The sequence below is a fragment of the Muscardinus avellanarius genome (genome assembly GCF_963383645.1).
Source record: "Muscardinus avellanarius genome assembly, chromosome: 3".
Classification (NCBI taxonomy): Eukaryota; Metazoa; Chordata; class Mammalia; order Rodentia; family Gliridae; genus Muscardinus; species Muscardinus avellanarius.
In genome coordinates this window covers 115,320,113-115,347,995 of record NC_137788.1, presented here as the reverse complement: position 1 = coordinate 115,347,995, position 27,883 = coordinate 115,320,113, and the positions used below count along the sequence as shown (strand labels likewise).

Here is a 27,883-nt window from a genome sequence, read left to right as displayed (position 1 = left end):
TTCCCGCAGGGAGCGGTAGGAGCGGGCGGCCAGGGGGGCGCCACGGCCGGGCCGCACACCTCCAGCCCTCCTCCCACCCGGGGGGAAGGAGCTGAGGATCCGGATTGGCTCTTCGGGTTCTGCGGTCACCCCGGCGGGGAGGGGAGGCGGCGAGAGGGAGGGCTGGGGCTGGCCGCCGGTCCTCTTCGGTCCCCTAGACAGACGGAGACGTGGGCCCCCGTGGTGGCTGGCGCGGGCTCCATCCTTCCCCGGAGCGCGCGCGCCCTCTCTCCCTCTCCCTCCGTCCATCTCTCCACATTCCTCTCTCTCTCCCTCTTTTTCTCCCTCTCCCCCTGAGACCTTTTCTCTCTCTCTGTGCTCGCCCCCGGCTCCCACCTGCTCCCCGCGCTCCTGGATCCCGCAGCCCCTGCGCCCTCCACTGGGACCCTCTCTGCTTTGGGGCTCACGTGCCCGGCTGGGAGCGCCCCCCTACGCGCTCGGGCTCCCCCCCGCAGGGGCGCCCGATGCCCCGGACGGGCCGCTGAGCCAGCGGAGCATGGTGCCGGCGCCCCCCGGCCGCGGTGCGCGCTGAGGCCATGCCGCGCCCCCGGGCGCCCCCACTGCGCCTGCTGCTCCTGCCGCTGCTGCTGGGGCTCCGGGGCAGCCTGGCGGGCAACCTGACGGTGGCCGTGGTGCTGCCGCTGGCCAACACCTCGTACCCGTGGTCCTGGGCGCGCGTGGGGCCGGCCGTGGAGCTGGCGCTGGCCCGGGCGGGCTCGCTGCCCGGCTGGACGGTCCGCACGGTGCTGGGCAGCAGCGAGAACGCGCTGGGCGCCTGCTCGGACACTGCCGCGCCGCTGGCCGCCGTGGACCTCAAGTGGGAGCACGACCCCGCCGTGTTCCTGGGCCCCGGCTGCGTGTACGCCGCCGCCCCGGTGGGGCGCTTCACCGCCCACTGGCGGGTGCCGCTGCTGACCGCGGGCGCCCCGGCGCTGGGCTTCGGGGCCAAGGACGAGTACGCGCTGACCACCCGCGCCGGGCCCAGCCACGCCAAGCTGGGCGACTTCGTGGCCGCGCTGCACCGACGGCTGGGCTGGGGGCGCCAGGCGCTGGTGCTCTACGCCTACCGGCCGGGCGACGACCAGCCCTGCTTCTTCGTGGTGGAGGGGCTGTACATGCGGATCCGAGACCACCTCAACATCACCGTGGACCACCTGGAGTTCGCCGAGGGCGACCGCGACCACTACGCCAGGCTGCTGCGCACCGTGCGGCGCAAAGGCCGAGGTAGGAGCGCCCGCGACCCGCCCGCGGGCCTGCTCTGACCCGGGCGGCCGGCCCTCTCCGGCTGGTCCTCATTCCTGTCCCAGTCGGCTTAGCCCTTCGGCCTCCGAGCTTCTAATTGCCCCTCTTCCTCCACCCGACCCCAGTTTACATTCCCCATGTCCACCGCCCCTCCCAGCCTCCCGCGGCCTCCAGAGTTAACAGGAGCGCCAAAGCCCAAAGCCGGGAGTCCGTCTAGCGCTAGTACGCCCTAGGTTTTCCTTTTCCTGCCGCCTTCTCCCCTCCTCCAGCACCCCCACCTACCGCACACCCTCCCAGCTGACCCTGGGGTCCACCTGCTGCACTCTCCCCAGTCCCATGACCCCTCTCCCCAGCTCCGTTTCTCCCCCTCCGCTGTCCACTTCTCTTCCTCCCACCCGGTTCTTTCTCTCAGAGCAATGTCTAAACTGAGCCGGTTGTTGTCATTTAACTAACCAGCTCTAAATCTCCTGTCTCTGCCGGGCGTGGTGGCGCAGGCTTGTAATCCCAGCCTTGGGGGGAGGGGGACGGAGGATCGCAGTTCTGGGACAGCCTCAGCTACTTGGCGAGGCCCTTTGCAACTCAGTGAGACCCTGTTTCAAAAATAAAGACTAGGCCGGGCGTGGTGCCGCACGCTTGTAATCCCCGCGCCTGGGAGGCTGAGACAGGAGGATCGCACAGGTTCGAAGCCAGCCTCAGCTGGTTTAAGAGACCCTGTTTCCAAATAAAATATAAAATAGGTCTGGGAGTGTAGCCTGGAGGTAGAAGGCCCCTGGGTTCCATCCCCAGTACCACCAAAATAAATAAATAAATAAAATGAAATAAAATAAAATAAAGAGACTAAGCCAGGTGTAGTGGGGCATGCTTGTAATCCCAGCATTCCGGAGGCTGAGACAGGAGGATGGTGGTTTGTGGACAGCCTCAGCTACTTAGTGAGGCTCTTTGCAACTCGAGACCCTGTTTCAAAATAAAGAATAAATGAATAGGGCTGCGGGTGTAGCTCAGACGTAGAATGCCCCCGGGTTCCATCCCCAGTACTGGAAAAATAAATAAATAAAATAAAGAGACTAAAAAATAGGACTGGGGCATAGCTTGGAAGTACAATGCCCCTTGGGTTGCACCCCCAGTACTGCAATATATATATATATATATATATATATATATATATATATATATATATATATATATTATACACATATATATACATACACATATACATATATGTGTATATATATATATATATATATATATATATATGACTAAAAAATAGGGCTGGGGATGTAGCTCAGAGGTACAGTGCCCCTGGGTTCCATCTGTAGTACAAAATAAGTAAATAAGTAAGTAAAGAGGATTTATTTATTTACTTATTTACTTATTTTATCTCTGTGTCTATCTCTCTTTCTCTCTCTGTCTCTCTGTCTGTCTGTCTCTGTCTCTTTGTCTGTGTGTCTGTCTGTCTCCCTCTGTCTTTCTCTCTCCCTCTGACTCCTCCTTCCCCTCTAGTTATCTATGTCTGCAGCTCCCCAGATGCCTTCCGCACCCTGATGCTCCTGGCCCTGGAGGCAGGCCTGAGTGGGGAGGACTACGTTTTCTTCCACCTGGATGTATTTGGGCAAAGCCTGCGAGGGGCACCGGGCCCTGCTCCCCACAGGCCCTGGGAGAGGGGAGATGGGCAGGATGCCAGTGCCCGCCGGGCCTTCCAGGTGAGCACCCAAGTTCCTCGGGCTGTGGAACTCACGGTTGCTGGGTACTGGGCCCCTAGGCATCTGAAAGGATTCCAGGAAAACAAGTTCTCTATCACAGAGAGACAGCAAAGGGCTTTGGACCCAGGATGTCTTAAAGATAAGAAAGGTCTAAAGCCGGGCGTGGTGGCGCACACTCGTAATCATCCCAGCAATTGGGAGGCTGAGACAGGAGGATTGCAGTTTGCAGACAGCCTCAACTACTACTTAGTGAGGCCCTTTGCAACTTAGTGAGACCCTGTTTCAAATTAAAGAATATAAAATAGAGTTGGGGGTGTAGCTCGGAGGTAGAATGCCCCTGGGTTCCATTTCCAGTACTACAAAAAATAAAAAAATAAATAAATAAATAAATAAATAGGGCTGAGGGTGTAGCTCAGAGGTAGTATGCCCCTGGGTTTCAGCCCCAGTACCACAAAAAAATAAAAATAAGCCGGGTGTGGTGGCGCTCACTTGTAATCCCCGTGCTTGGGAGGCGGAGACAGGAGGATCGCGCAGGTTTGAAGCCAGCCTCAGCTACTTAGTGAGGCTCTCAACAACTCAGTGAGACCCTGTTTCCAAATAAAATATAAAAAAGATCTGGGAGTATAGCCCGGAGGTAGAAAGCCTCTGGGTTCCATCCCCAGAACCACAAAAAAGTAAAAAAAAATATAAGAGTCCACAGATGGAGAGCAGGCGCCACTTCACGCAGCACGTGGTCCCATCTGCCTTAACTCATGTGGAGAGACAGGTCTGGGAGTCAGCTCCCAGCCCTTCCCTCTACACTAACCCCTTCTTCAGGCAGTCAAAACCATTACCTACAAAGAGCCGGACAATCCCGAGTACCCAGCATTCTTGGAGCAGCTGAAACTCTTGGCCCAGGAGAAATTCAACTTCACCATGGAGGACGGCCTGGTAGGAGGGGGTCCTGGACCCTCCAGCGGGGACCTCCAGCCTCTGCTTCATGGGTCTCTCGCATCCTCTTTTCCCAGCCATCTCAGGACTTCTTGGTCCCCTCTCTGAGCCTCCCAGTGTCCCTGTATCTCTCCTGACAGAGGGAGACATGGCAAATTCAAGCCCTGGACCTCAGAGCCTCATCAGTAAAACAAGGATGGCACATCTTGCCCGCTCTTCCTAGCAGGATTCATTGATCTGTGATATATATTCATAGACGTCTTTTAAGTGGTCCCATCTCACCAGGCGTGGTGGCACACGCTTGTAATCCCAGTACTTGGGAGGCTGAGACAGGAGGATCACGGGTTCAAGTCCAGCCTCCGCATCGTAGTGAGGCCCTCTGCAACTTAGTGAGACCGTTTCAAAATAAAGAATACACATGGGCGTGGTGGCGCACACTTGTAATACCAGCATTTGGGAGGCTGAGACAGGAGGATCACAGTTCAGGGACAGCCTCAGCTACTTAGTGAGGCCCTCTGCAACTCGGTGAGACCCTGCTTCAAAATAAAGAATAAAAAATAGGGCTGTGGTATAGCTCAGAGGAAGAATGCCCCTGGGTTCCACCCCCAGTATCACCAAAAAATAAATTAATAATAATAATAATAATAATAATAATAATAGGGCTGGGAGTATATATGAGTAGCTCAGAGATAAAGGCTCCTCAGTTCTATCACCAGTACTACAAAAAATATAAAAATAAATAAACAAATAAATAATAAAATAGGGCTGGGGATATAGCTCAGAGGTAGAATGCCCCTGGGTTCCATCCCCAGTACTGCAAAAAAAAATATACACACACACACACACACACACACACACACACACACACACACACACATAGTAGGGCTGGGGTGTATCTTGGAGGTAGAATGCCCCTGAGTTTAATCCCCAGTACTGAAAAAAAAAAAAAGTGGTCCCAACTTGCCACGTATTGGTGGCACCTGCCTGTAATCTCAGTATTTATACTTGGGAGGCTGAGATAGGAGGATCACAGATTTGAGATCAGCTTCAGCCAACAGCAAGACCCTGTTTCAAAATAAAAAATTAAATAGGGCTGGGGATATAGCTCAGTGGTAGAGTACCCCTGGCTCAATCCCTAGTACCAGAAAAAGGGAGTCCCCGTCTCTGGACTGTGAATGTTATTGTATGCATTCCCGTCCTAGCGCCCGGGCCTCCATCCCCTCCCCAGGCACCCTCTGCTCCCCGCCCTTCATCCATCCCTGCCTCTCCCATGAGCTCTACTTGGCCTACAGGAGAACATCATCCCAGCGTCCTTCCACGACGGGCTGCTGCTCTACCTCCAGGCAGTGAAGGAGACTCTGGCACACGGGGGGACTGTCACCGATGGGGAGGATGTCACGCAGAGGATGTGGAACTGCAGCTTCCAAGGTCAGGGTCTGGGCTGCCTTGAGGGCCAAGTCCCAGGGCTCCGGCAGGAGGCCAAGCAGCCGGGTTGCCTCTTGCCCATAGAGGCCTTTCTCTCTCGCCCATTAGGAAAGGATCCCGCTTGGATGGGGATGCATAAAATTAACACCCACATTTCAGAGATAGCAGACCCCCATTTTTTGGTAGTGGGGATTGCGCCAGGGACACTGTACCACTGAGCTGTATCTCCAGCCCTTCTTCCACATCCTCCTCCCCTCAACTCCCCAGGTCCAACAAGTCCTCCTAAACATCCCACCTTAGTCCTTCCTGCTGCCAACACAGCTGAATCCTCCACTCTATTCTATACTATACATGCTGGAGGACCAGGGGATGAGAGATGAAGCGGTGAGGCCCTCCACAACTTAGTGAGACTCTGTTTCAAAGAATCGCCATTCGTGGACAGCCTCAGCTACTTACTGAGGCCTTTCACAACTCAGTGAGACCCTGTTTCAAAAATAAAAGACTAGCCGGGCGTGGTGGCGCACGCTTGTAATCCCCGTGCTTGGGAGGTGGAGACAGGAGGATCCCGCAGGTTTGAAGCCAGCTGTGCTGGTTTAAGAGACCCTGTTTCCAAATAAAAAAGTATAAAAATAGGTCTGGGAGTGTAGCCCGGAGGTAGAAGGGTTTCCAGGAACCCCAGTACCACAAAAAATAAATAAATAAATAAATAATAGGACTGCGGGTGTAGCTCGGAGGTAGAATGCCCCTGGGTTCTATCCCCAGTACCGCAAAAAATAAAAATAAAAATAAAAGCAGGATGTGGTGGCACATGCTTTTAATCCCAGCATTTGGGAGGCTGAGACAGAAGGATTGCGGTTCAAGAACAGCCTCAGTTACTTAGTGAGGCCCTTTATAACTCAGTGAGACCCTGTTTCAAAATAAAGAATAAAACAAAAGGCTGGGGGTGTAGCTCAGAGGTAGAATGCCCCCTGGCTCAATCACCAGTACCATTCTCTCAAAACATGGTAATCCCAGTACTTGGGAGGCTGAGACACGGAGGATCACATGTTCCAGGCCTGCCTCAGCCAGTTAGTGAGACCCTCAGCAACCCAGCAAGACCCTGTTTCAAAACAAAAAGGCCTGGGGGGAGGTGTAGATCCCAAATAGAATGCCCCTGGGTTCACCCCCCCCCCAGTACAAAACAAAAACAATGACCGAAGACCTCAGCCATCGTCCCCCTGCCCGCAGGTGTGACTGGTTACCTAAAAATCGACAGCAACGGAGATCGAGAGACTGACTTCTCCCTCTGGGATATGGATCCGGAGACTGGCGCTTTCAGGGTAGGGTTTTGGGCTCAGAAAGCAGTGCCAACTCAGAAGGTCATCTCTCCCCCCTCTTCCCCCATGGCCCCGCCAGGGCATCTGTGGGTTTTGTGGTCTCTACCATGCTTGGGCATCTGGGCAGGACCTCCAGTGCCCAGAGCAAAGCCTCTGCTCAGCCCTGTCCATGCGGTGGGCCAGGAAGGGCCAGAGGCCAAAGGGTCAGCCAGGGAAGGCTTTTCCTGGACAAGAGCTACGCAGATGAGGCCCAGGAACATGGACTGAACGGAACACAGCCCCTTCCTGTTCCTGTGCTTCTATCCTGATTATGATTCCGCTGGAACCGGGTGGTGGAGGTGTCCACCTATCATCCCAATACTCGGGAGACTGAGGCAGGAGGATTGCAGGTTCCAGACCAGCCTCAGAAACTTAGCGGGATCCTGTTTCAGAAACAAACAAGCTGCTCGTGGTGGCACACACTTGTAATCCCCAGTGCTTAGGAGGCTGAGACAGGAGGATCGCACAGGTTCAAGGCTACCCTTAGCTACTTAGTGAGGCTCTCAGCAACTTAGTGAGACCCTGTTTCCAAATAAACTATAAAATAGGGCTATACCCCGGAGGTAAAAAGCCCCTGGGCTCCATCCCCCAGGACCACCAAAAAACAAAAAATAACAGCTGGCCATGGTAGCGCACCCTTGTAATCCCAGTACATGGGAGGCTGAGTCAGGATCGCAGGTTCAAGGACAGCCTGTACAAGGACCTAGCAAGATCCTGTTTCCAAATAAAAATAAAATAGGGGTGGGGGTGTAGCTTGGAGGTAGGATGCCCCTGGGATCAATCCCCAGTACCACAAAAAATAAAAGAAAATAAAATAATAAAAACTGGGCAGGGTGGTGCACATTTGTAATCCTAGCATTCAGGAGGCAGAGACCGGAGGATCCCAGTTTGCGGCCAGCCTCAGCTACTTACTTAGGGAGGTCCTTTGCAATTCAGTGAGACCCCGTTTCAAAAAATAAAAAAGACTAAAAAAGTAGGACTGGGGTTGTAGCTTGGAGATACAATGCTCCTGGGTTCTACCCCAGTACTGCAAAAATAAAACTAAAAATAAAAAAATAAAAAATGAAACAGGGTCTCACTAGACTACCTAGAGTCTCACTACTTTGCCAAGGCTAACCTCGAACCTACTTCCTTCCTGTCTCAGACTCCCAAGTACTGGGATTACAGTTATGCACCACCATGCCTGTCTCTGGAGTTTTCTTTTTTTCTTTTTCTTTTTGCAGGTCTGGGGGTGGAACCCAGGGGCATTTGACCTCTGAGCTATTTTTTATTCTTTATTTTGAAATCACGTCTCACTGAGTTGCAGAGGGCCTAAGTAGCTGAGGCTGTCCGCGAACCACGATCCTCCTGTCTCAGCCTCCCAAATGCTGGGATGACAAGCGTGTGCCACCACACCCGGCTTTCTGCATGCAAGCTCAGCAGGGTTTGGGGAGTAGATGGCTGCTCAGTTACAGGCCCTGGCAGCATGGCTGCGGCAGGGGAGGCAGGACCATGCCCCTGGACTGCAGGTCGCAGGCCAGGCCCTCACCCACCCACCACCCCTGCTTTCTCATAGGTAGTGCTGAACTACAACGGGACCTCCCAGGAGCTGGTGGCCGTATCAGGGCGCACACTGTACTGGCCGCTGGGGTACCCTCCTCCTGACATCCCTAAATGTGGCTTCGACAACGAGGACCCAGCCTGCAACCAAGGTGACTGGCCCTGGCTTCCCGCGCCTCTGTTCTGGAGACAGAGCCTCCTCCTGCCTTTTCCCTTTCTGCATCTGGCATCTCAGTTCACTGACTATTAGAAGCTCCTTCCTCCTGCTGTCAAACCCAAATCTGTCTTGCCACAACTCAGACTCTCTCCCGCAGACCATTTCTCCACTTTGGAGGTACTGGCTCTGGTGGGCAGCCTCTCCCTGCTGAGCATTTTGATGGTCTCCTTCTTCATATACAGGTGAGCCATGGCACGGGGCGCAATGGACCCAGGGAGACTTGGAAAACTAATAGGGACATGGCTGGAGGGTAAGGGGAGGGCAGGGGAAGGCCAAGGGAGGCGGGGAGAAGAAAAAGCCAGGCGTGGTGGCGCACCCTTGTAATTCCAGCATTCGAGAGACTGAGACAGGAGGATCGCCGTTTGAGGCCAGCCTCAGCTACGTAGTGAGGCCCTTTGCAACTCAGTAAGACCCTGTTTCAAAAAAAAGAATAAAAAAATAGGGCTGGGGCCGGGCGTGGTGGCGCATGCTTGTAATCCCCGCGCTTGGGAGGCAGAGACAGGAGGATCGCGCAGGTTCGAAGCCAGCCGCGCGCTGCCTTAGGAGACCCTGTTTCCAAATAAAAATGTAAAAATAGGTCTGGGAGTATAGCCCGGAGGTAGAAGGGCTTCCAGGAACCCCAGGACCACAAAAAAAATATATATATAAAATATATATATATATATATATATATATATATATATATATATATATATATATAGGGCTGGGGGTGTAGGTCGGAGGTAGAATGCCTCTGGTTTAATCCCCAATACCCCTGAAAAAGAGAGAAGTGGACTTACAAGCAAGTTAATTGTGGAGGAAAGAGAGGAGGAAGGAGCCGGGCGTGGTGATGCACGCTTGTAATACCCACGCTTGGGAGGCTGAGACAGGAGGATCGCACGGGTTCGAAGCCAGTCTCAGCTACTTAGTGAGGCTTTCAGCAACTTAGTGAGACCCTGTTTCCAAATAAAATATAAAAAAGGTCTGGGAGTATAGCCCGGAAGTAGAAAGCCTCTGGGTTCCACCCCCAGTACCACCAAAAAAAAAAAAAAAAAAAAAAAAAAAGAGGAGGAAGGAGAGGAAATCAATGCTCACTGAGCATCTACTACTTTGATATAGTACATGCTATATACTATACTATACTATATAATAGTTAGGAATGAAATCAACAAGTCAGTGGTGGTGTGTGTCTGTAATTCCAGTACTTGGAAGGCTGAGACTGGAAGGTCTCAGGTTCCAGTTCAGCTTCAGCCCCATAGTAAGACCCTCAGCAACTTAGTGAGACCCTATTTTATTTATTTGTTTGTTTGTTTGTTTGTTTGTTTTTGCCATACTGGGGATGAAACCCAGGGGCATTCTTCCACCATGCCCTGCTAGAGACCATATACATACATACATACATACATACATACATATATATTTTTTTTCTTTTTTTCCCCCCTGTGGGTCTGGGGATGGAACCCAGGGGCATTTGACCTCCAAGGCACACCCCCTGCCCTATTTTTTATTCTTATTTAGAAACAGGTTGTCACTAAGTGGCGGAGGGCCTCACTAATTAGCTGAGGCTGTCCGCAAATCTCGATCCTCCGGTTTAAGCCTCCCAAATGCTGGGATTACAAGCGTGCGCCACCATGCCCAGCTCTATTTTATATTTTTATTTGGAAACAGGGTCTCTTAAACCAGGGAGGCTGGCTTCGAACCTGCGTGATCCTCCTGTCTCTGACTCCCAAGCGCGGGATTACAAACGAGCGCCACCACGCCTGGCCCTATTTATAAATTTATTTTTTAATTTGAGAAGGGGAGGAGGGGCACCAAATGCAGATTAAATGTAGAACATTTACTTTAAATAAATAAATAAATAAATTGAGAAGGGGTATAGGAGTCGCTCATTAGTAGAATACCCTGGGTTTAATCTTCAGTACACACACACACACACACACACACACACACACACACACACACACACACGTAATAGATACAGTAACTTCTAATCTCCAAAAGAGATCATGGACAGAATTTCACGCAGGTTCCCGACCCTCTGCCCGCATGCATCCCTGAGCATTTAAGCGTGGGGACTTGTGGGAAGGGGCTGCTGCGCGCCCCGGGTGGGGCTCACGCGCAGGCTCGGGTGCCTCCTGCCCTAGGAAGATGCAGCTGGAGAAGGAGCTGGCCTCGGAGCTGTGGCGGGTGCGCTGGGAGGACCTGCAGCCCAGCAGCCTGGAGAAGCACCTGCGGAGCGCCGGCAGCAGGCTGACCCTGAGCGCGGTGAGAACCCGGCCTGGTGGGGCGCACAGGGGGCTCTGCTCCCAGCCTGCGGGAACCACAGCCCTCCCAGTTACAGGCAGACCTGCCTCACCGGGGCAGGATGGGGCTGGGTTCCTTTGCTTTCTCTCTCTTTCTTCCTTTTCTTTTTTCTTTCTTTCTTCCTTTTTTTTTTTTTTTTTTTTTTTTTTTTTTTTTTTGCAGGACTGGGAATTGAACTCACAAGATTTCTAACTCCGAGCTACACCCCCAGCCCTATTTTTTAATTCCTTAATTAATTAATTTATTTATTTATTTTTCAGTACTGGGGATTGAACCCAGGGTCAGTCTACCTCCAAACTACACCCCCAGCCCTATTTTTTCTGCTTTTTATTTTGAAACAGGGTCTCACTGAGTTGCAAAGGGCCTCACTAAATAGTTGAGGCTGTCTGAAAACCTGGATCTCCCATCTCAGCCTCTCAAATGCTGGGGATTACAAGCCTGCGCCTCCACGCCCGGTGAGATCCCATTTCAAAATAAAAATAAAAGCCGGGCGTGGTGGCACACGCTTGTAATCCCCTCGCTTGTAATCCCCTCACTTGGGAGGCTGAGACAGGAGGATTGCGCAGGTTTGAAGCCAGCCTCAGCTACTTAGTGAGGCTCTCAGCAACTTAGTGAGACCCTGTTTCCAAATAAAATATAAAATGGGTCTAGGAGTATAGCCCGGAGGTAGAGAGCCACTGGGTTCACCCCCCAGGACAAATAAATAAATAAATAAATAAAACAGGAGTGAAGGTGTAACTCAGAGGTAGAATGCCTCTGAGTTCAATCCCCAATAACACACACAAACACAAACACACACACACACAGTCAAAAGAGATAGTATTTGTGAAAACAAGTATATGTATAAAACAAATAACCCAGGTGTGGTGGTGCACGCCTGTTATCTCAGTTCTTGGGAGGCTCAGATAGGAGAAGCACAGGTTTGAGAACAGTCTAAGCAAATAGAGACTCTCATCAACCTAGTGAAACTTTTTTTTTTTTTTTCATTACTGGGGATGAAACCCAGGGGCATTCTACATCCAAGCTATGCACTCAGCCCTATTTTTATTCTTTCTTTCTTTCTTTCTCTCTTTCTTTCTTTCTATCTGTCTGTCTTTCTTTATTTTGTGGGACTGGGGTGGAACCCAGAGGCTTTTCTACCTCCAGGCTGTACTCCCAGACCTATTTTATTGTAAACAGGGTCTCACTAAGTTGCTGAGAGCCTCACTCAGTAGCTGAGGCTGGCTTCGAACCTGTGCAGTCCTCCTGTTCAGCCTCCCAATCTCTGGGATTAAAAGTGTGGGCCACCACGCCCAGCTTTTTATTCTATTTTGAATAAAAATAGAATAAAAATAGGGTCTTACTGAATTGCAAAGGGCCTCACTAAGTAGTAGCTGAGGCTGTCCACGACCCCGATTCTCTTGTCTCAGCCTCCCAAATGGCTATCGAAACTTCTGTTTCAAAATTTAAAAAAAAAAAAAAAAATCCGGGTGTGGTGGCTGGCACACTCTTGTAATCCCAGTACTTGGGAGGTTGAGTCAGGAGGAGCAGGGTTCGGGGTCAGCCTCAGATACTTAGTGAGGTCCTCTGCAACTTAGTGAGACCCTGTTTTGAAATAAAGAATAAAACATAGAGGTGGGGGTGTAGCTTGGAGGCAGAATTCGGTTCAATTCCTAATACCACACACAAAAATAAAATAAAATAAAACTGAGGGTGTAGCTCAAAGATAGAATGCCCTTGGGTTCAATCCCTGCCTCTGTACCAAAAAAAAAAAAAAAAAAGGAAAGGAAAGGGGGTGAGTGACACAGAGATAAGGCAGGATAGTGAAGGTCCCCCACGCTGCTCAAGCACCCAGATGCAGACTGGGCTCCTGGGCTGGCCATCACTGGGCTGACCTTGACTCCCACCCTCTTTTCTCAGAGAGGTTCCAACTACGGCTCACTGCTAACCACAGAGGGCCAGTTCCAAGTCTTTGCCAAGACAGCGTACTATAAGGTGGGCCTGGGGACAGACCTCTGGGCCTCGGCACTGGAGTGGGGTGGGCCCTTGGAAGGACTTGGGGAGCGTCCTGGGGCAGGCTGACCTGGGCACCGGGCCACCACTCTCCCCAGTGACAACCCCCATTCCTTCCTCAGGGCAACCTGGTGGCTGTGAAGAGGGTGAACCGGAAGCGCATTGAGCTGACCCGAAAAGTCCTGTTTGAACTGAAGCATGTAATGTGGTGGTGGTGGGGGAAGCGATGGTCCAGGGACACGGGGATGGCTCAGCACAGGCAACCCAAGAAAGCCGGGGTTGGGCATCATTTTAAGATGATAGCCATCTCTATAGACACCCTGGAGGAAGGACCTCTAGCAGCCATCTGTGATGCCCCGGGAGGTGGAGGATATGGAGGGAGAGGCATTGGAAGCAGATTTGGGTGTGGATGGCTAAAGAACGTGGCGAGAAATCACCAGGGAGGGTCCCCACAAGGTCTGCAGAAAACGAATGGGAGCGAGAGGCCAGAAGACACCCCGGAGGAGGAGACAGGTCTCTGCCAGGCCCCTGACACTGCCTCCCACCTGCAGATGCGGGATGTGCAGAATGAACACCTGACCAGGTTTGTGGGGGCCTGCACCGACCCCCCCAACATCTGCATCCTCACAGAGTACTGTCCCCGGGGGAGCCTGCAGGTGAGTGGACAGGGAGCATCACCTGGCTCTAGCCCCATGAGTCAGGCAAGCCTCCATCTTTCTGGATTTGTGTGTGTGTGTGTGTGTGTGTGTGTGTGTGTGTGTGTGTGTGTGTGTGTGTGTGTTGGTACTGGGAATGGAACCCAGGGGCATTCTACCTCTGAGCTACACCCCCAGCCCTATTTTTTATTTTTTATTTTGAAACAGGGTCTCACTGAGTCACAGAGGGCCTCACTAAATAGCTGAGGCTGTCTGAGAACCACAATCCTCCTATCTCAGCCTCCCAAATGCTGGGATTATAAGCATGCACCACCACGCCTGGCTTAATTTTTATTCTTTATTTTGCAGTACTGGGGACATTCTACCAGTGGCATTCTACCTCTGAGCTCCAACCCTAGCAAGATTTTTTTTTGTTTTTGGTACTTGGGAACCCAGAAAAACCCAGGGGCGCCGGGTGTGGTGGCGCACGCTTGTAATCCCCGCGCTTGGGAGGCAGAGACAGGAGGATCACGCAGGTTCGAAGCCAGCCACGCGCGCTGGCTTAGGAGACCCTGTTTCCAAAAATGAAAATGTAAAAATAGGTCTGGGAGTGTAGCCCGGAGGTAGAAGGGCTTCCAGGAACCCCAGTACCACCAAAAAAAAAAAAAAAGAAGAAAAGAAAGAAAAGAAAAACCCAGGGGCTTTTCTACCTCCAGGCTATACTCCCAGACCTATTTTATACTTTATTTGAAAACAGGGTCTCACTAAGTTGCAGAAGGCCTCACTAAGTAGCTGAGGCTGTCTGCAAACTGCGATCCTCTAGTCTCAGCCTCCCAAATGCTGGGATTACAAGCGTGCGCCATCACGCCCGGCTTTCTATTCTTTATTTTGAAACAGGGTCGCATTGAATTGCGGCGGTCCTCACTAAGTAGCTGAGGCTGGCTGAGAACCACCATCCTCCTGTCTCAGCCTCCCAAATGCTGGGAATCTGGCCTTTATTGGCCCCAATTGCAAAGCAGGTGATGACGTTGGAACAGATCCGCAGTGCTGTTCCATGCCACTGCTCTGAGCAGCGGGACGCCGGCGCCCTCCTACCACTCTGGGCGCCTGTGTGACAGGTGTGTTCTCCTCGCCCCCCCCCCTCCCCAGGACATCCTGGAGAACGAAAGCATCAGTCTGGACTGGATGTTTCGGTACTCGCTCACCAACGACATCGTCAAGGTGGGCCCCGAGGACCCCACCGGGCGTGGCGGGATGGAGGCCCATCTCCTCTGGCCCTGCCCAGGACCTCTGCCTCTCCACATTCCCCAGGGGATGCTGTTCCTACACCACGGGGCCATCTGCTCCCACGGGAACCTCAAGTCTTCCAACTGCGTGGTGGACGGGCGCTTCGTGCTTAAGATCACCGACTACGGGCTGGAGAGCTTCCGGGACCCGGAGCCAGAGCAAGGGCACACCCTCTATGCCAGTGAGCCCGGCTGCGCACGCACCAGGGAGCGTGGCCCTCACCTTCCACACCCCAGCCCCGCTCTGGGAGCCTGCAGCCTGGCCTCTGCCCAGCTTGGGCACGCCTCTCCTGGCTGCGGGGGGGCAGCTCTAACACTGCCATGGGTACCCATCAGTCCCACACTGACCGCCAAATTTCCCCCACCCTCTCCAAAGTCCCCCACCCTCTCCAAAGCTTTCTTTTCCCCAGAATTATCACCATATTACTCTGTTTTGTTTATTTAGTTATTTTTTTTTTTGTGGTGGTACTGGGGTTCCTGGAAGCCCTTTTACCTCCGGGCTACACTCCCAGACCTAATATATATATATATATATATATATATATATATATATATATATATATATATATATATATATATTTTTTTTTTTTTTTTTTTTTTTTTTTTTTAAACAGGGTCTCTTAAGCCAGAGAGGCTGGCTTCGAACCTGCGCGATCCTCCTGTCTCCGCCTCCCAGGCGCAGGGATTACAAGCGTGCGCCACCACGCCCGGCTATTTATTTATTTATTTATTTATTTTGGTACTAGGGAATGCTATACCTCCAGTCCTATTTTTTTCTATTTTTTTCTTTGAATTTTTCTTTTTCTTCAGAACTGGGGATGGAACCCAGGAGCATTCTACCTCCAAGCTACACCCCCAGCCCAATTTTTTTTATTCTTTATTTTTGAAACAGGGTCTCACTGAGTTGCAGAGGGCCTCACTAAGTAGCTGAGGCTGGCCACAAACTGCGATCCTCCTGTCTCAGCCTCCCGAATCCTGGGATTACAAGCGTGCGCCACCATGCCCACCTGCCAGTTTTACTTTTTTTGTGTGTGTGTGGTACTGGGGTTCCTGGAAACCCTTCTACCCCTGTGGGCTACACTCCCAGACCTATTTTATATTTTTATTTGGAAACAGGGTCTCTTAAACCAGTAAGGCTGGCTTTGAAGCTGCGCGATCCTCCTGTCTCAGCCTCCCAAGCGCGGGGATTACAAGTGTGCGTCACCACGCCCGGCTCCAGTTTTACTTTTATTATTGCAATTTTTTGGGCCACTGTGTGTGTGTGTGTGTGTGTGTGTGTGTGTGTGTGTGTGTGTTTGTGTGATACTAGAGATGGAACCCAGGAGTTTTCTACCTCCAGGCTACACTCCCAGACCTATTTTTTTATGTATATATTTTACTTGGAAACAGGGTCTCACTAGGTTGCTGAGAGCCTCATTAAATAGCTGAGACTGGCTTCAAACCTACAAGATCCTTCTGTCTCAGCCTCCCAAGCACTGGGATTAAAGCATGCATTAACACGCCAGGCTTTTTGTTTTATTTTGAAACAGGGTCTTGCTAGGTTGCTGTAAGTCTTGCTAAGTTGCTGAGGCTGTCCTCAAACCTGTAATCCTCCTGTTTTGGCCTCCCAAGTACTGGGATTATAGGCACGTTATAGGTGGGATTATAGCCACCATAATTTTTAATACTATTTTTTGTTATGAAATATCATATTCATTTGTTAGGTTTTTTCCCCCCACCAGGATGTAAAATCCCTCATCCATTACCTTTGGGCTCCTTGCCCTTGTGACCCCTGACCTCTGACCCACAGAAAAGTTGTGGACGGCCCCTGAGCTCCTACGAATGGCTTCCCCGCCCGCCCGGGGCTCCCAGGCTGGTGACGTGTACAGCTTTGGGATCATCCTCCAGGAGATCGCCTTGAGGAGTGGGGTCTTCCATGTGGAAGGGTTAGACCTCAGTCCCAAAGGTGAGAGGCCACACTGTCCCCCACCCCAGCCCCAGGGAAAGGGACTCCAGGAAGCGCCCCTGGAACAGGGTGCAGCCTCCTCTGTGTTCTGCTGCTGCCAGGAGCCAGTCGGCCACCCCAACCCTGGTCCTGCCCCGCAGCCGACCCAGTCTCTCACTGGGCCCCTGGCTAACCCCTGGCCCCCCACAATACAGAGATCGTGGAGCGTGTGACCCGGGGGGAGCAGCCACCCTTCCGGCCCTCCCTGGCCCTGCAGAGCCATCTGGAGGAGCTGGGGCAGCTGATGCAGCGCTGCTGGGCCGAGGACCCCCAGGAGCGGCCGCCCTTCCAGCAGATCCGCATGACGCTGCGCAAGTTTAACAGGTGTTGGTCCTGGTCACCCCCCACCACAGCCACCCCGAGCCCCACGCCTCACCTGTCCCTGCAGCGGAGGAGGGAGCCCGCTCCAGCCTCCCCACAAGAGCCCACCCAGCCCAGCATGGCCTCACCATCCCCCATCCATATCCCTCTCCTCCCCCCACATCCACACCCCACACCCTCTGGCCCACTCCCCTTCGCTGGCTCATAGGCTCTTCAGGGCTGTACAGAATATCCGGGCATGGAGGCAGTGCTTGCGATCCCAGTACTTGGGAGGCTGAGACAGGAAGATCGCAGCGTCAAGGCCAGCCTCAGCAACGTAAAGAGACCCTGTCTCAAAATAAAAAATAGCTGGGGGTGGTAGCACAGGCTTGTAATCCCAGCATTTCGGAGGCTGAGACAGGAGGATTAATGTTCCACGACAGCCTCAGCTACTGAGTGAGGCCCTTTGCAACTCAGTGAGACCCGGTTTCAAAAATCAAAATAAAGAATAAAAAAATAGGGCAGGGGGTGTAGCACGGAGGTCAAATGCCCCTGGGTTTCACCCCCAAACCCGCAAAATAAATAAATAAATAATTAATTAATTAAATAAATAAGTAAAAATGGAGCTGTGGATGTAGCTCAGTGGTAGAATAGAATGTCCCTGGGTTTAATCCCCAGTACCACAAACAAAAATTAATTAATTAAATTTAAAAAAATAAGGCTGGGTGTCTAGCTTGGAGGTAGAACCTCTAGGTTCAATCTTCAGTACCAAAAAAAAAAAAAAAGGAATAAATGGACCACACCCCTGGCCTCCTATCTTGCCCCCAGAGCAAAAAACAAAAAAAGAGAGAGACCTTTACCAGTGTTTCTCCTGAGCTCAGATCCCACCTTCCCACCTTCTCCTCTGCTGCCTGTGTCTCTATCATAGACCCGTGTCCCTCCACCTACCACCCCCAGCACTGGGGATTGAACCCGGGGGGCACTTTATCTTATACCCAGCTCTGTGTGTGTGTGCGCGCGTGCACGCACACGCGCGTGCACATATGTGGTGCTGGGGATGGAACCCAGGAGCATTCTATCCGAATGCTCTCCGAGCTACACCCCCAGCACTATTTTTCATTCTTTATTTCGAAACCGGGTCTCACTGAGTTGCAGAGGGCCTCACTAAGTAGCTGAGGCTGTCTGCGAACCACGATCCCCCCCATCTCAGCCTCCCGAATGCTAGGATTACAAGCGTGCGCCACCATTTTAATTTTTCTTTTGAGACAGGATCTCCCTAAATATCACAGGCTGGACTCAAACTATCTGTCTCCTGTCTCAGTTTCCAGAGCAGGTGAGATCACAGGCATGTGCCAGGGTTCCCTGCTCAACCATATTTTGTTCTGTTTTTACCATACCACAGATTGAAGACAGGGGCACTCCACCTTTTAATATTTTATTTTGAGCCGGATTGGTGGCGCATGCCTGTGGTCTCAGTACTTGAGAGGCTGAGTCAGGAGGATCACAGGTTGGAAGCTAGCCTCAGCAACTTAGTGAGGCTCTCAACAACTCGGTGAGACCGCGATTCCAAATTAAAAAATAAAATGGGCCGGGCGTGGTGGCGCACACTTGTAACCCCAACATTCGGGAGGCTGAGACTGGAGGATCATGGTTGGAGGACAGCCTCAGCTACTTAGTGAGGCCCTTTGCAACTCAGCGAGACCCTGTTTCAAAATAAAGAATAAAAATAGAGCTGGGGGTGTAGTTCAGAGGTAGAATGCCCCTGGGTTCCATCCACAGTACCGGGGGATGGAGGGGAGCCCCTGGGTTCCATCCCCAGTGCAAAAATAAAATTTAACTAATTAATTAATTTCATTTTGAGGCAGGTCTCGCTAAGCTGCCCAGGCTGGCCTCAAACTTTCTCTCCCTGCCTCGACCTCCCGAGTTGCGGGCACACAACTTCCTGGCGTTCACCAAATATGAACCAGTGATGTCAGGAGTTTCCTACTTGGCCCTGGGGTCTGGAGCTGAGCTCTCCCCCTGCCCCTGCTTGGGCTCCCCTGCATCCTACCAGGCCCAGCTGGCCTGGTCTTCCTGCAGCCCTGCATGGCTGCCCTTGTGCGCCTGGGCGGCTCACCTGGGCCCCTTGTCTCTCCCTCCAGGGAAAACAGCAGCAACATCCTGGACAACCTGCTGTCGCGCATGGAGCAGTACGCCAACAACCTGGAGGAGCTGGTGGAGGAGCGCACGCAGGCCTACCTGGAGGAGAAGCGCAAGGCCGAGGCCCTGCTCTACCAAATCCTGCCCCAGTGAGTCCCTGCCCTTGGCCTGTGCACCGTGCATGCGCCACCCCATCCTGCCCAGACTCACCCTCTGCCGCTCAACCCCTCAGCTCAGTGGCTGAGCAGCTGAAGCGCGGCGAGACCGTCCAGGCAGAGGCCTTCGACAGCGTCACCATCTACTTCAGCGACATTGTGGGTTTCACGGCCCTGTCGGCAGAGAGCACGCCCATGCAGGTAAGGCCGGGAGGGTCAGCATCGCGGAGGGCAGCCCTCCCGCCGCCCTACCTTCGGGGGCCCTCACTCCCTGGTCTTCTCTTGCTTTCCAGGTGGTAGCCCTGCTCAACGACCTGTACACATGCTTTGATGCCGTCATAGACAACTTCGATGTATACAAGGTGGGTAGGGACAGGAAGGCACAGAGGGACCGGGTGAGAAAAAGACCAGGAGCCAGGCGCAGTGGCCCATGCCAGTAATTCCAGTACTTGGGAGGCTGAGCTAGGGGGATCGCAGGTTGGAGGGCAGCCTCAGTAGTTAGGGAGACTCTTGGCAATCTAGCAGAACCTTGTTTCAAAATAAAATTTGAACCACCTCTGGGTTCAATCCCCAGCACCACAAAAATAAAAATAAAATAAATTTAATCTGGGGGTGTGGTGGCGCATGCTTATAATTCCAGTACTTGGTAGGCTGAGACCGGAGGATCGTGGTTTCAGACAGCCTCAGCTACTTAGTGAGGCCCTTTACAACTCAGTGAGACCCTGTTTTAAAATAAAGAATAAGCTGGGTGTGGTGGCGCACGCTTGCAATCCCAGCACTTGGGAGGCTGAGGCAGGAGGATCGCACAGGTTCGAAGCCAGCCTCAGCTAGTTATTGAGGTTCACAGCAACTTAGTGAGACCCTGTTTCCAAACAAAATATAAAATAGGTCTGGGAGTATAGCCTGGAGGTAGTAAAGCCCGTGGGTTCCACCCCCAGTACCACACACACACACACACACACACACACACACACACACACAGATAAATAAAAAGGAGGCTGGGGCTGGGGGTGTAGCTTAGATGTAGACTCTCCTGGAGTTCAATCCCCAGCTTGAAAGAAAAGAGAAGGAAGGAAGGAAGGAAGGAAGGGCCAGGCAGAAAGGAGACCAAGGCACTTGCGTAGACCCGTAGACCCCGGGGTTGGGCAGGAGCCTGCAGAGAGCCCCTGGGGATGGGGGATGAGCAAGGTTGCGGCAGGTGGGTGGGGGCTGGGCCAATGCAAGGTGGGCAGCAGGTGGCCTTCTGTCCTGAGCCCTCGTGCCACCCGCACAGGTGGAGACCATCGGCGATGCCTACATGGTGGTGTCGGGGCTCCCGGTGCGCAATGGGCGGCTCCACGCCCCCGAGGTGGCTCGCATGGCCCTGGCGCTGCTGGACGCCGTGCGCTCCTTCCGCATCCGCCATCGGCCCCAGGAGCAGCTGCGTCTGCGCATCGGCATCCACACAGGTGAGGCCGCCCGAGGCAGGGATGGGGCGGTGCACCCTGGAAAGGAAGACCGGTCCAGGTTACATCCCTCCCGGGCCTCACATCTAAGGCCTGCCTCCGGGGTCTCCTAGAGCGCCCTGCTATGAACAGCCTACCCCCACTGCTGACGGCCCTGTCCCTTCCCTGGCCCCTTCCAGGCCCTGTGTGTGCTGGCGTGGTCGGGCTGAAGATGCCCCGTTACTGTCTGTTTGGGGACACAGTCAACACGGCCTCGAGAATGGAGTCTAATGGGGAAGGTACGGTGCCCCTCCGAGAGAAGCAGAAGGGGCCTGGTGATAACCTGGGATACCTGGCACCTGTGCCTACCCGACACCTGAGGCTTCAGCCTCTGCAGCTTAGTGAACCCTGCTTCAAAATAAAAAGGGCGAGCGGGGTGTGGTGGCACATGCTTGTAATCCCAGCATTTAGGAGGCTGAGACAGGAGGATCCTGGTTCTCAGTCAGCCTCAAAGTAAAGAATAAAAAATAGGGCAGGGGGTGTAGCTCGGAGGTCGAATGCCCCTGGGTTCCATCCCCAGACCCGCAATAAATAAATAAATAAATAAATAGACTAAAAAAATAGGGCTGGGGGTATAGCTTGGAAGAAAATGACTCTGGGTTCCATCCTCAGTACAGGAAAAAAAATTTAGTGGACCCCAGCATGGTGGTGCATGCTTGGAATCCCAGTACTTGGGAGGCTGAGACAGGAGGTTCAAAGCCAGCCTCAGCTACTTAGTAAGGCTTTCAGCAATGTAGTGAGACCTTCTTTCCAAATAAAGTATAAAATAGGTCTGAGAAGTAGCCTGGAGGTAGAAAGCCCTGGGTTCCATCCCCAATACCACACACACACACACACACACACACACACACACACACACACACTTCAATGCACCTAACCTACAGAACATTGTAGCATAAGTTTAGCCTACCTAAAGCACGCACAAAACACTTACCTCAGCATACAATTGGGCAAAACCACCTAACACAAGCCTACATTAAAATTAAGTATTGACAGCCGGGCGTGGTGGTGCACGTTTGTAATCCCCGCACTTGGGAGGCTGAGACAGGAGGATCGTATGGGTTCGAAGCCAGCCTCGGCTACTTAGTGAGGCTTTCGGCAATTTAGCGAGACCCTGTTTCCAAATAAAATATACTAAAAAAAGGTCTGGGAGTATAGCCCGGAGGTAGAAAGCCTCTGGGTTCCACCCCTAGTACCACCAAAAAAATAAAAAATAAAAAATAAAAATAATAAAATTAAGTATTGAGAGCCGGGCAGAGGCTGAGACCGGAGGATCACATTTCGCAGGCAGCCTCAGCTACTTAGTGAGGCCCCCTGCAACTCAGTGAGACCCTGTTTCAAAATAAATAATAAAAAATAGGGCAGAGGGTGTAGCCCGGAGGTCGAATGCCCCTGGGTTCCATCCCCAGACCCGCAAAAAAAAAAAAAAAAAAAAATAATAATAATAATAATAATAATAATAATAAGTATTGATATCTCATGCACACACACAAATGGGTGTTTTGTGGACATGACTGGATGTGTAAACAAAGCAAATAATACAAAAAGTGCTGGCGACGCAATCTAGTCTAGAGTACAGCTGTCTCCCTTCAAGGTCACGTGGCAGCTGCCAGCACGGGGCTCACTGATTCTGTCCGGAATGGCAGGGGAGTACCGTCCTGCACATCACTAGCTCAGGAAAAGGTCAAAACTCAAAGAATGGTTGCTATTGAATGTGTGTCGCTTTAATATCATAACATAGTTGAAAAATTGTAACTTAATCCCAGCATTCCAGGCTGAGACAGGAGGATCACAGTTTGAGACCAGCCTCAGCTCTTTGCAACTCAGTGAGACCCTGTTTCAAAATAAAGAATAATGCCGGGCGTGGTGGCGCACACTTGTAATCCCAGCACTCGGGAGGCTGAGACGGGAGGATCGCGGTTCGCAGACAGCCTCAGCTAACTTAGTGAGGTCCTCTGCAACTCAGTGAGACCCAGTTTTAAAATTAGTAAAAAACAGGGCAGGGGGTGTAGCTCAGAGGTCGAATGCCCCTGAGTTCCATCCCCAGACCCGTAATAATAATAATAATAATAATAATATAAAAATAAAGAATAAAAAATGGGCTGGGGGTATAGCTTGGAGGTAGAATGCCCCTGGGTTCTATCCCCGCTACTGCAAAATAAATAAATAAATAAATAAATAAATAAATAAATAAATAAATAAAATGGGGCTTAGGATGAGGCTCAGAGATAGAATGCCTCTGTATTCAGTCTCCATTAACACACACACACACACACACACACACACACACAGAGTATTTCCTAGCAGGAATCTTGCCTTTAAGTCTCTCTGCTCCATCTTTGGTATGGTAAAGATAGCTTTAAAACCAGCTCACTTGGACTGTGGAGGTAGCTCAGCAGTAAAGCACATACCTAGCATGCACAAGGCTGCAGTTTTGGTTTTTTGCTTTTGCAGTACTGGGGATGGAACCCAGGGGCATTCTACCTCCGAGCTATACCCTCAGCCCTATTTCGTTATTCTTTATTTTGAAACAGGGTCTCACTGAGTTGCAAAGGGCCTCACTAAGTAGCTGAGGCTGACCATGAACCACAATCCTCCTGTCTCAGCCTCTCAAATACTGGGATTACACTAAGCCTGGCTGAGGCTGCAAGTTTAACTCCCAGTACCACCTCCCAAAAAAGAAAGAAAAAACAAGCAGCCCACTTGGGTGTGAATCTCAGCTCCAGAGCTAGCTGTGTTGATTTGCTGTACCTCCTGGAGATTTCCTCACCTGTGAAATGAGGATAAAATACTTACCTCAGAGGGTAAGGTGCGAAAACTATTTAATATGCCAGCATGTAATCATCATTCGGCTCAGCTCTCCTTCTCCTTCTCCTTCTCCTTTTTTTTTTTTTTTTTTTTTTTTTTTTTTTGCAGTACTGGGGATGGAACCCAGGGGCATTCTACCTCCGAGCTACACCCCCAACACCCCCAGCCCTACTTTTATCCTTTATTTTGAAACAGGGTCTCACTGAGTTGCAAAGGACCTCAATAACTATCTGAGGCTGTCCTTGAACCGCGATCCTCCCGTCTCAGACTCTGGAATGCAGGGATTACAAGCATGCACCATGCCCATTGTCACTCAGCTCTTCTGAGCCTGCCACAGAAATTTATGGCTCCATAATTATTTACTGACTTGATAATTATTTATTGACTTTAAGTCACAAATACTTATTAGATACCTACGGTTGTGCGAGGGGTTGTGCTGGGGTTTTATAGCCCTGAGATTGTGATCCTTGTACAGACGAGTGGCTGAGGCTCAGAATGCCCCTGGGTTCCATTCCCAGTATTGAAAAAAAAAAAAAAAAAACTGAGACAGGAGGATTTACAGGTTCACAGTCAGCTTCGGTAACTTAGCAAGACCCTGTTTCAAAATAAAAAATTAATTAGTTTATTTTGGTACTGGGGATTGAACCTAGAGGCATTCTACCTCCAATCTACAACCCAGGCTGATTTTATTTTATTATTTATTTATTTATTTATTGTAGTACTGGGACATTCTACCTTCAAGCTACACCCTCAGCCTGATTTTGTATTTTGTGTCTTTTTTTTGGTGGTACTGGGAGTGGAACCTGTGCGATCCTCCTGTAAATCCTCCTGCCTCAGTCTCTCTTATCCCAGGATTACAGGCCTGTACCACCGAACCTGCCTAGTTTTAATTAATTAGATGGGCAGCCATGCTGGACACCCAGCTCTAACGCTCTAAAGGAGCCAGGATGGTCACATGTTACTCGGAGAGGCAGGACTTCTCCGAATTAAGAGGTTTCAAGGGAGTCATCCGTCCCAGGCCGATTGTCCCTTGTACCCCTTGCCACCTTTCTCCTCTGCCCCACCCAGCCCTGAAGATCCACTTGTCTTCTGAGACCAAGGCTGTCCTCGAGGAGTTTGATGGTTTCGAGCTGGAGCTTCGTGGGGATGTGGAAATGAAGGTAGAAAGAGAAGCCCCGCCATCACCTGCCCTTGGGTCCCTTCTCACAGCCAAAGCCACTTGGGTTCCTAGGCTTCTCTTCTGATTTGGAGAAGTATGGGTGCCACCATTACACCCCAATCTCTCTCCCTCCTCTCTCTCTCTCTCTCTCTCTCTCTCTCTCTCTCTCTCTCTCTCTCTGTCTCTCTCCCTCTCCCTCTCCCTCTCTCCCTCTCTCTTCTCCAGGGCAAAGGCAAGGTTCGGACCTACTGGCTCCTGGGGGAGCGGGGCAGTAGCACCCGAGGCTGACCTGCTTTCCCACTCTCCCTCCGCACCTCCTTCTCCTGGGCCCCTCCCTTGGCCGCCCTCCCCACTGCAGAAGGATCTGAGAGGTGGCGAAGAGACGCAGATGTGACCTCCGGCCTCCACTGGGCTGGGGGAGAACTCAGAGCACGGAGTCACGCACAGGGGCGCACCTGGCGCCTCTGACTGAGGCCCAGAAGGCTCAGATCCCTGCACTCCTCCTCGGCCTTCCTAGGATGTGACTTTTACTGGAGGGGAAATGGCTGCCTAGGGGGGAATATGAAAACAGATTCTAGGCAAACGGAGGGTGGAAACCTTCAGACCTGGGCCTCCTCCGATACCACCTTCCCACCGTCTCCCTGTCCCGACCAGCTGCCCCTCCACCCGGCAGAGGGCACAGCGCGGCTGAGAGGTGGCCGAGAGAGAGTGGGATACGTGTACCTGGCTTCTCCTGTGACCAGAGACCCTTGGCATCTCTCCTCCGACAACAGTGTCTGTTCAAAGACTCATTTCTCAGAGTGGGAAGGCAGAGTCTGAAAAAGGCTATGGTCATGTTCAGCTTTGAGAATACGGGGAACAGCCTATGAGTTTCTGAGGATTGCCGAATACGAGCTTTGGTTTATGTGGGTTATACCTGTATCTATTGATATTGGCCATATTAGACATTAAAACAACAAAAGCTAAATAAAACAAATCTTTTTTTCTTTTTCTTTTTTTTCTTTCTTTCTTTCTTTTTTTTTTTTTTTTTTTTTTTTTTTTTGGTACTGAGGATTGAACACAGAAACTTTCTATTTCCAAACAACATCCCCAGCCCGATTTTATTATTTTGAAGCAGCTCTCGCTAAATTGCTGAGTCTTACTATGTTGCTGGGGCTGTTCTTGAACCTATAATCCTCCTGTCTCAACTTTCAGAGTACTGAGATTACAGTCATGCACCACCACACCCGGCTTTATTTTTATTTTTTATTTTTGTGGTCCTGGGGTTTGAACCCAGGGGCATTCTACCTCCAAGCTACATTCCATCCTTATTTTTTTTCTATTATTCTTTATTTTGAAACAGCGTCTCACTGTGCTGCAAAGGGCCTCACTAAGTAGCTGAGGCTGGCCTCACTATAATCCTCCTGTCTCAGCCTCCCAAATTCTGGGATTACAAGCGTGTGCCACCATGCCCGGCTATACCCCCAGCTTTATTAAGAACATTCCTTTTTTTTTCAGTGCTGGAGATGGAACTCAGGGTCATTCTACCTCCCAGCTCCAGCTCCACCACCATCTCAGCCCTATTTTTTATTCTTTATTTTGAAACAGGGTCTCACTGAGTTGCAGAGGGCCTCACTAAGTAGCTGAGGCTGTCTGCGAACCGTGATCCTCTGGTCTTAGCCTCCCGAATGCTGGGATTACAAATGTGCGCCACCACGCCCGGCTAGGATCATACTTTGAAAACTGCTATATTACCCAATGGTTGGCATACAGTAGGAATAACATAATTAATGTGGACTGAATCAGAGAGGCCTGGGAGCCAGAGTATGGGAACATATGCAGTGTGTGTGTGTGTGTGTGTGTGTGTGTGTGTGTGTGTGTGTGTGTTTTACTGGAGACTGAACCCAGAGGCATTCTGTCTCTGAGCTATACTCCCAGCCCTTTTTATTTTATTTTGAAACAGGGTCTCACTAAGTTGCTGAGGCTGTCCTCAAACCTGTGATCCTGATGTCTCAGCCTCCCAAGTACTGGGATCACAGAGGTGCACCACCACGCCCAGCTCATACGCATCCCTTTTTAACTCAGTTGAGATTTGGGAATTGTCCACCTCCATGCACCATGTCAATGTCCACAAATGTGGTAAGTCTGCAACCTGCCTTTCCAGGAGCTAAGGACCCTCCTTTCCTGGCTCCAGCCATCCTCCCCGCCCCCGCCCTAGGCAGCAGAATGCAGGGGGGAGGTGGCTACAGCTTCACCTCCCCCGTTGGGAAGCCAAGTGCCAGACATTTCTGCGGTACCATCCATCAAGTGCAGACAGGCCTCCCTGACCTCCCAGGCCTCTTCCTGGAGTCCACGCCAAGGGGGGCTGGAGGTCGGGCTGGGCTACGGGGAGCTCAGAGGCCGGCTGAGCTACTGCTTCCTGACATGCTCGCGGTGGCTTGGGGGTGACGAAAGGATTGTTTTCCCTCCTGTTCAGAGACTCTACGGGATGTTTTGTGCTCACTACCCACCCTTTTTGGCTCCAGTCAGATCTGATTTATTCGGAGAGAGAGAGAGAGAGAAAAAGACTCTGCATGGTCAAGCCTTTCTCACCAGCCAAGCAGAGGAGGATGAAAAGCTCTGAGAAGGTGTAAGGGAAGATGGTTGTCCTGGCAACCCCAGCACACTCCACTTCCTGTGGGCCCTGATGGCCATGTTGACTCCCAGGTCCCCACTCCTCCTCCTAAGAGGAGAAGGAGACAACCCCATAAGAGAGTGGCCGAGACAGAGGGAGCCCAGCCCGGGGAGCAGTTAGAGCAGGGTGGGGCCGGGACACTGGGAGACTGCGATGGGGTGGTGGGGCGCAGGATGATTAAGGAGCTCCAGCCAGACAATTCTAGGAAATCGCAGGTCAGATCCTTCCGGGGCAGCCTGGCTCCACTGCGGGCACTGGGCGGGGAGGGGGCCGGGAGGAGGGCCCGAGGAGAGAGGCCCAGGGAGTCTATGACTTCAGCAGTTCCAGAACTTTCACTGGAACCAAGGAGCTTTCCTTCCGGAGGAAGGCACCCGAAGCCAGGAAGAACTGGAAAAACTATTACTAACTTAGGGGGAAGGGTGGCCATGACACCCCTTTCCACAAGCAGGGGAGGCTTATTTGTGCCAGGAACCTCCACCCACGTGGGAGGGGCAGCTGGCCTCCAGGCCTCCCCCGGGGCTGTCCTGCCTAGTAGGTTTGGGAGGGGTGGCAGTGGGG

The 27,883-nt window shown here is 51.7% G+C and overlaps 1 protein-coding gene across 1 annotated transcript; it reads left to right on the top strand.

Annotated features, from left to right (window-relative positions):
• Positions 1–575: 575 nt before the first annotated feature.
• Positions 576–24,960, top strand: NPR1 (natriuretic peptide receptor 1; the record flags this gene model as incomplete). The annotated part of the gene is made up of 22 exons (XM_080692273.1): positions 576–1,263; positions 2,782–2,981; positions 3,798–3,911; positions 5,204–5,339; positions 6,564–6,655; positions 8,247–8,382; positions 8,545–8,629; positions 10,571–10,691; positions 12,630–12,704; positions 12,845–12,922; positions 13,274–13,378; positions 14,507–14,578; positions 14,669–14,825; positions 16,433–16,588; positions 16,783–16,951; positions 19,069–19,215; positions 19,299–19,422; positions 19,515–19,583; positions 20,495–20,669; positions 20,846–20,944; positions 24,582–24,673; positions 24,898–24,960. 22 exons carry the CDS (start codon positions 576–578, stop codon positions 24,958–24,960), a joined length of 3,153 nt encoding a protein of 1,050 aa, XP_080548399.1.
• Positions 24,961–27,883: the final 2,923 nt, after the last annotated feature.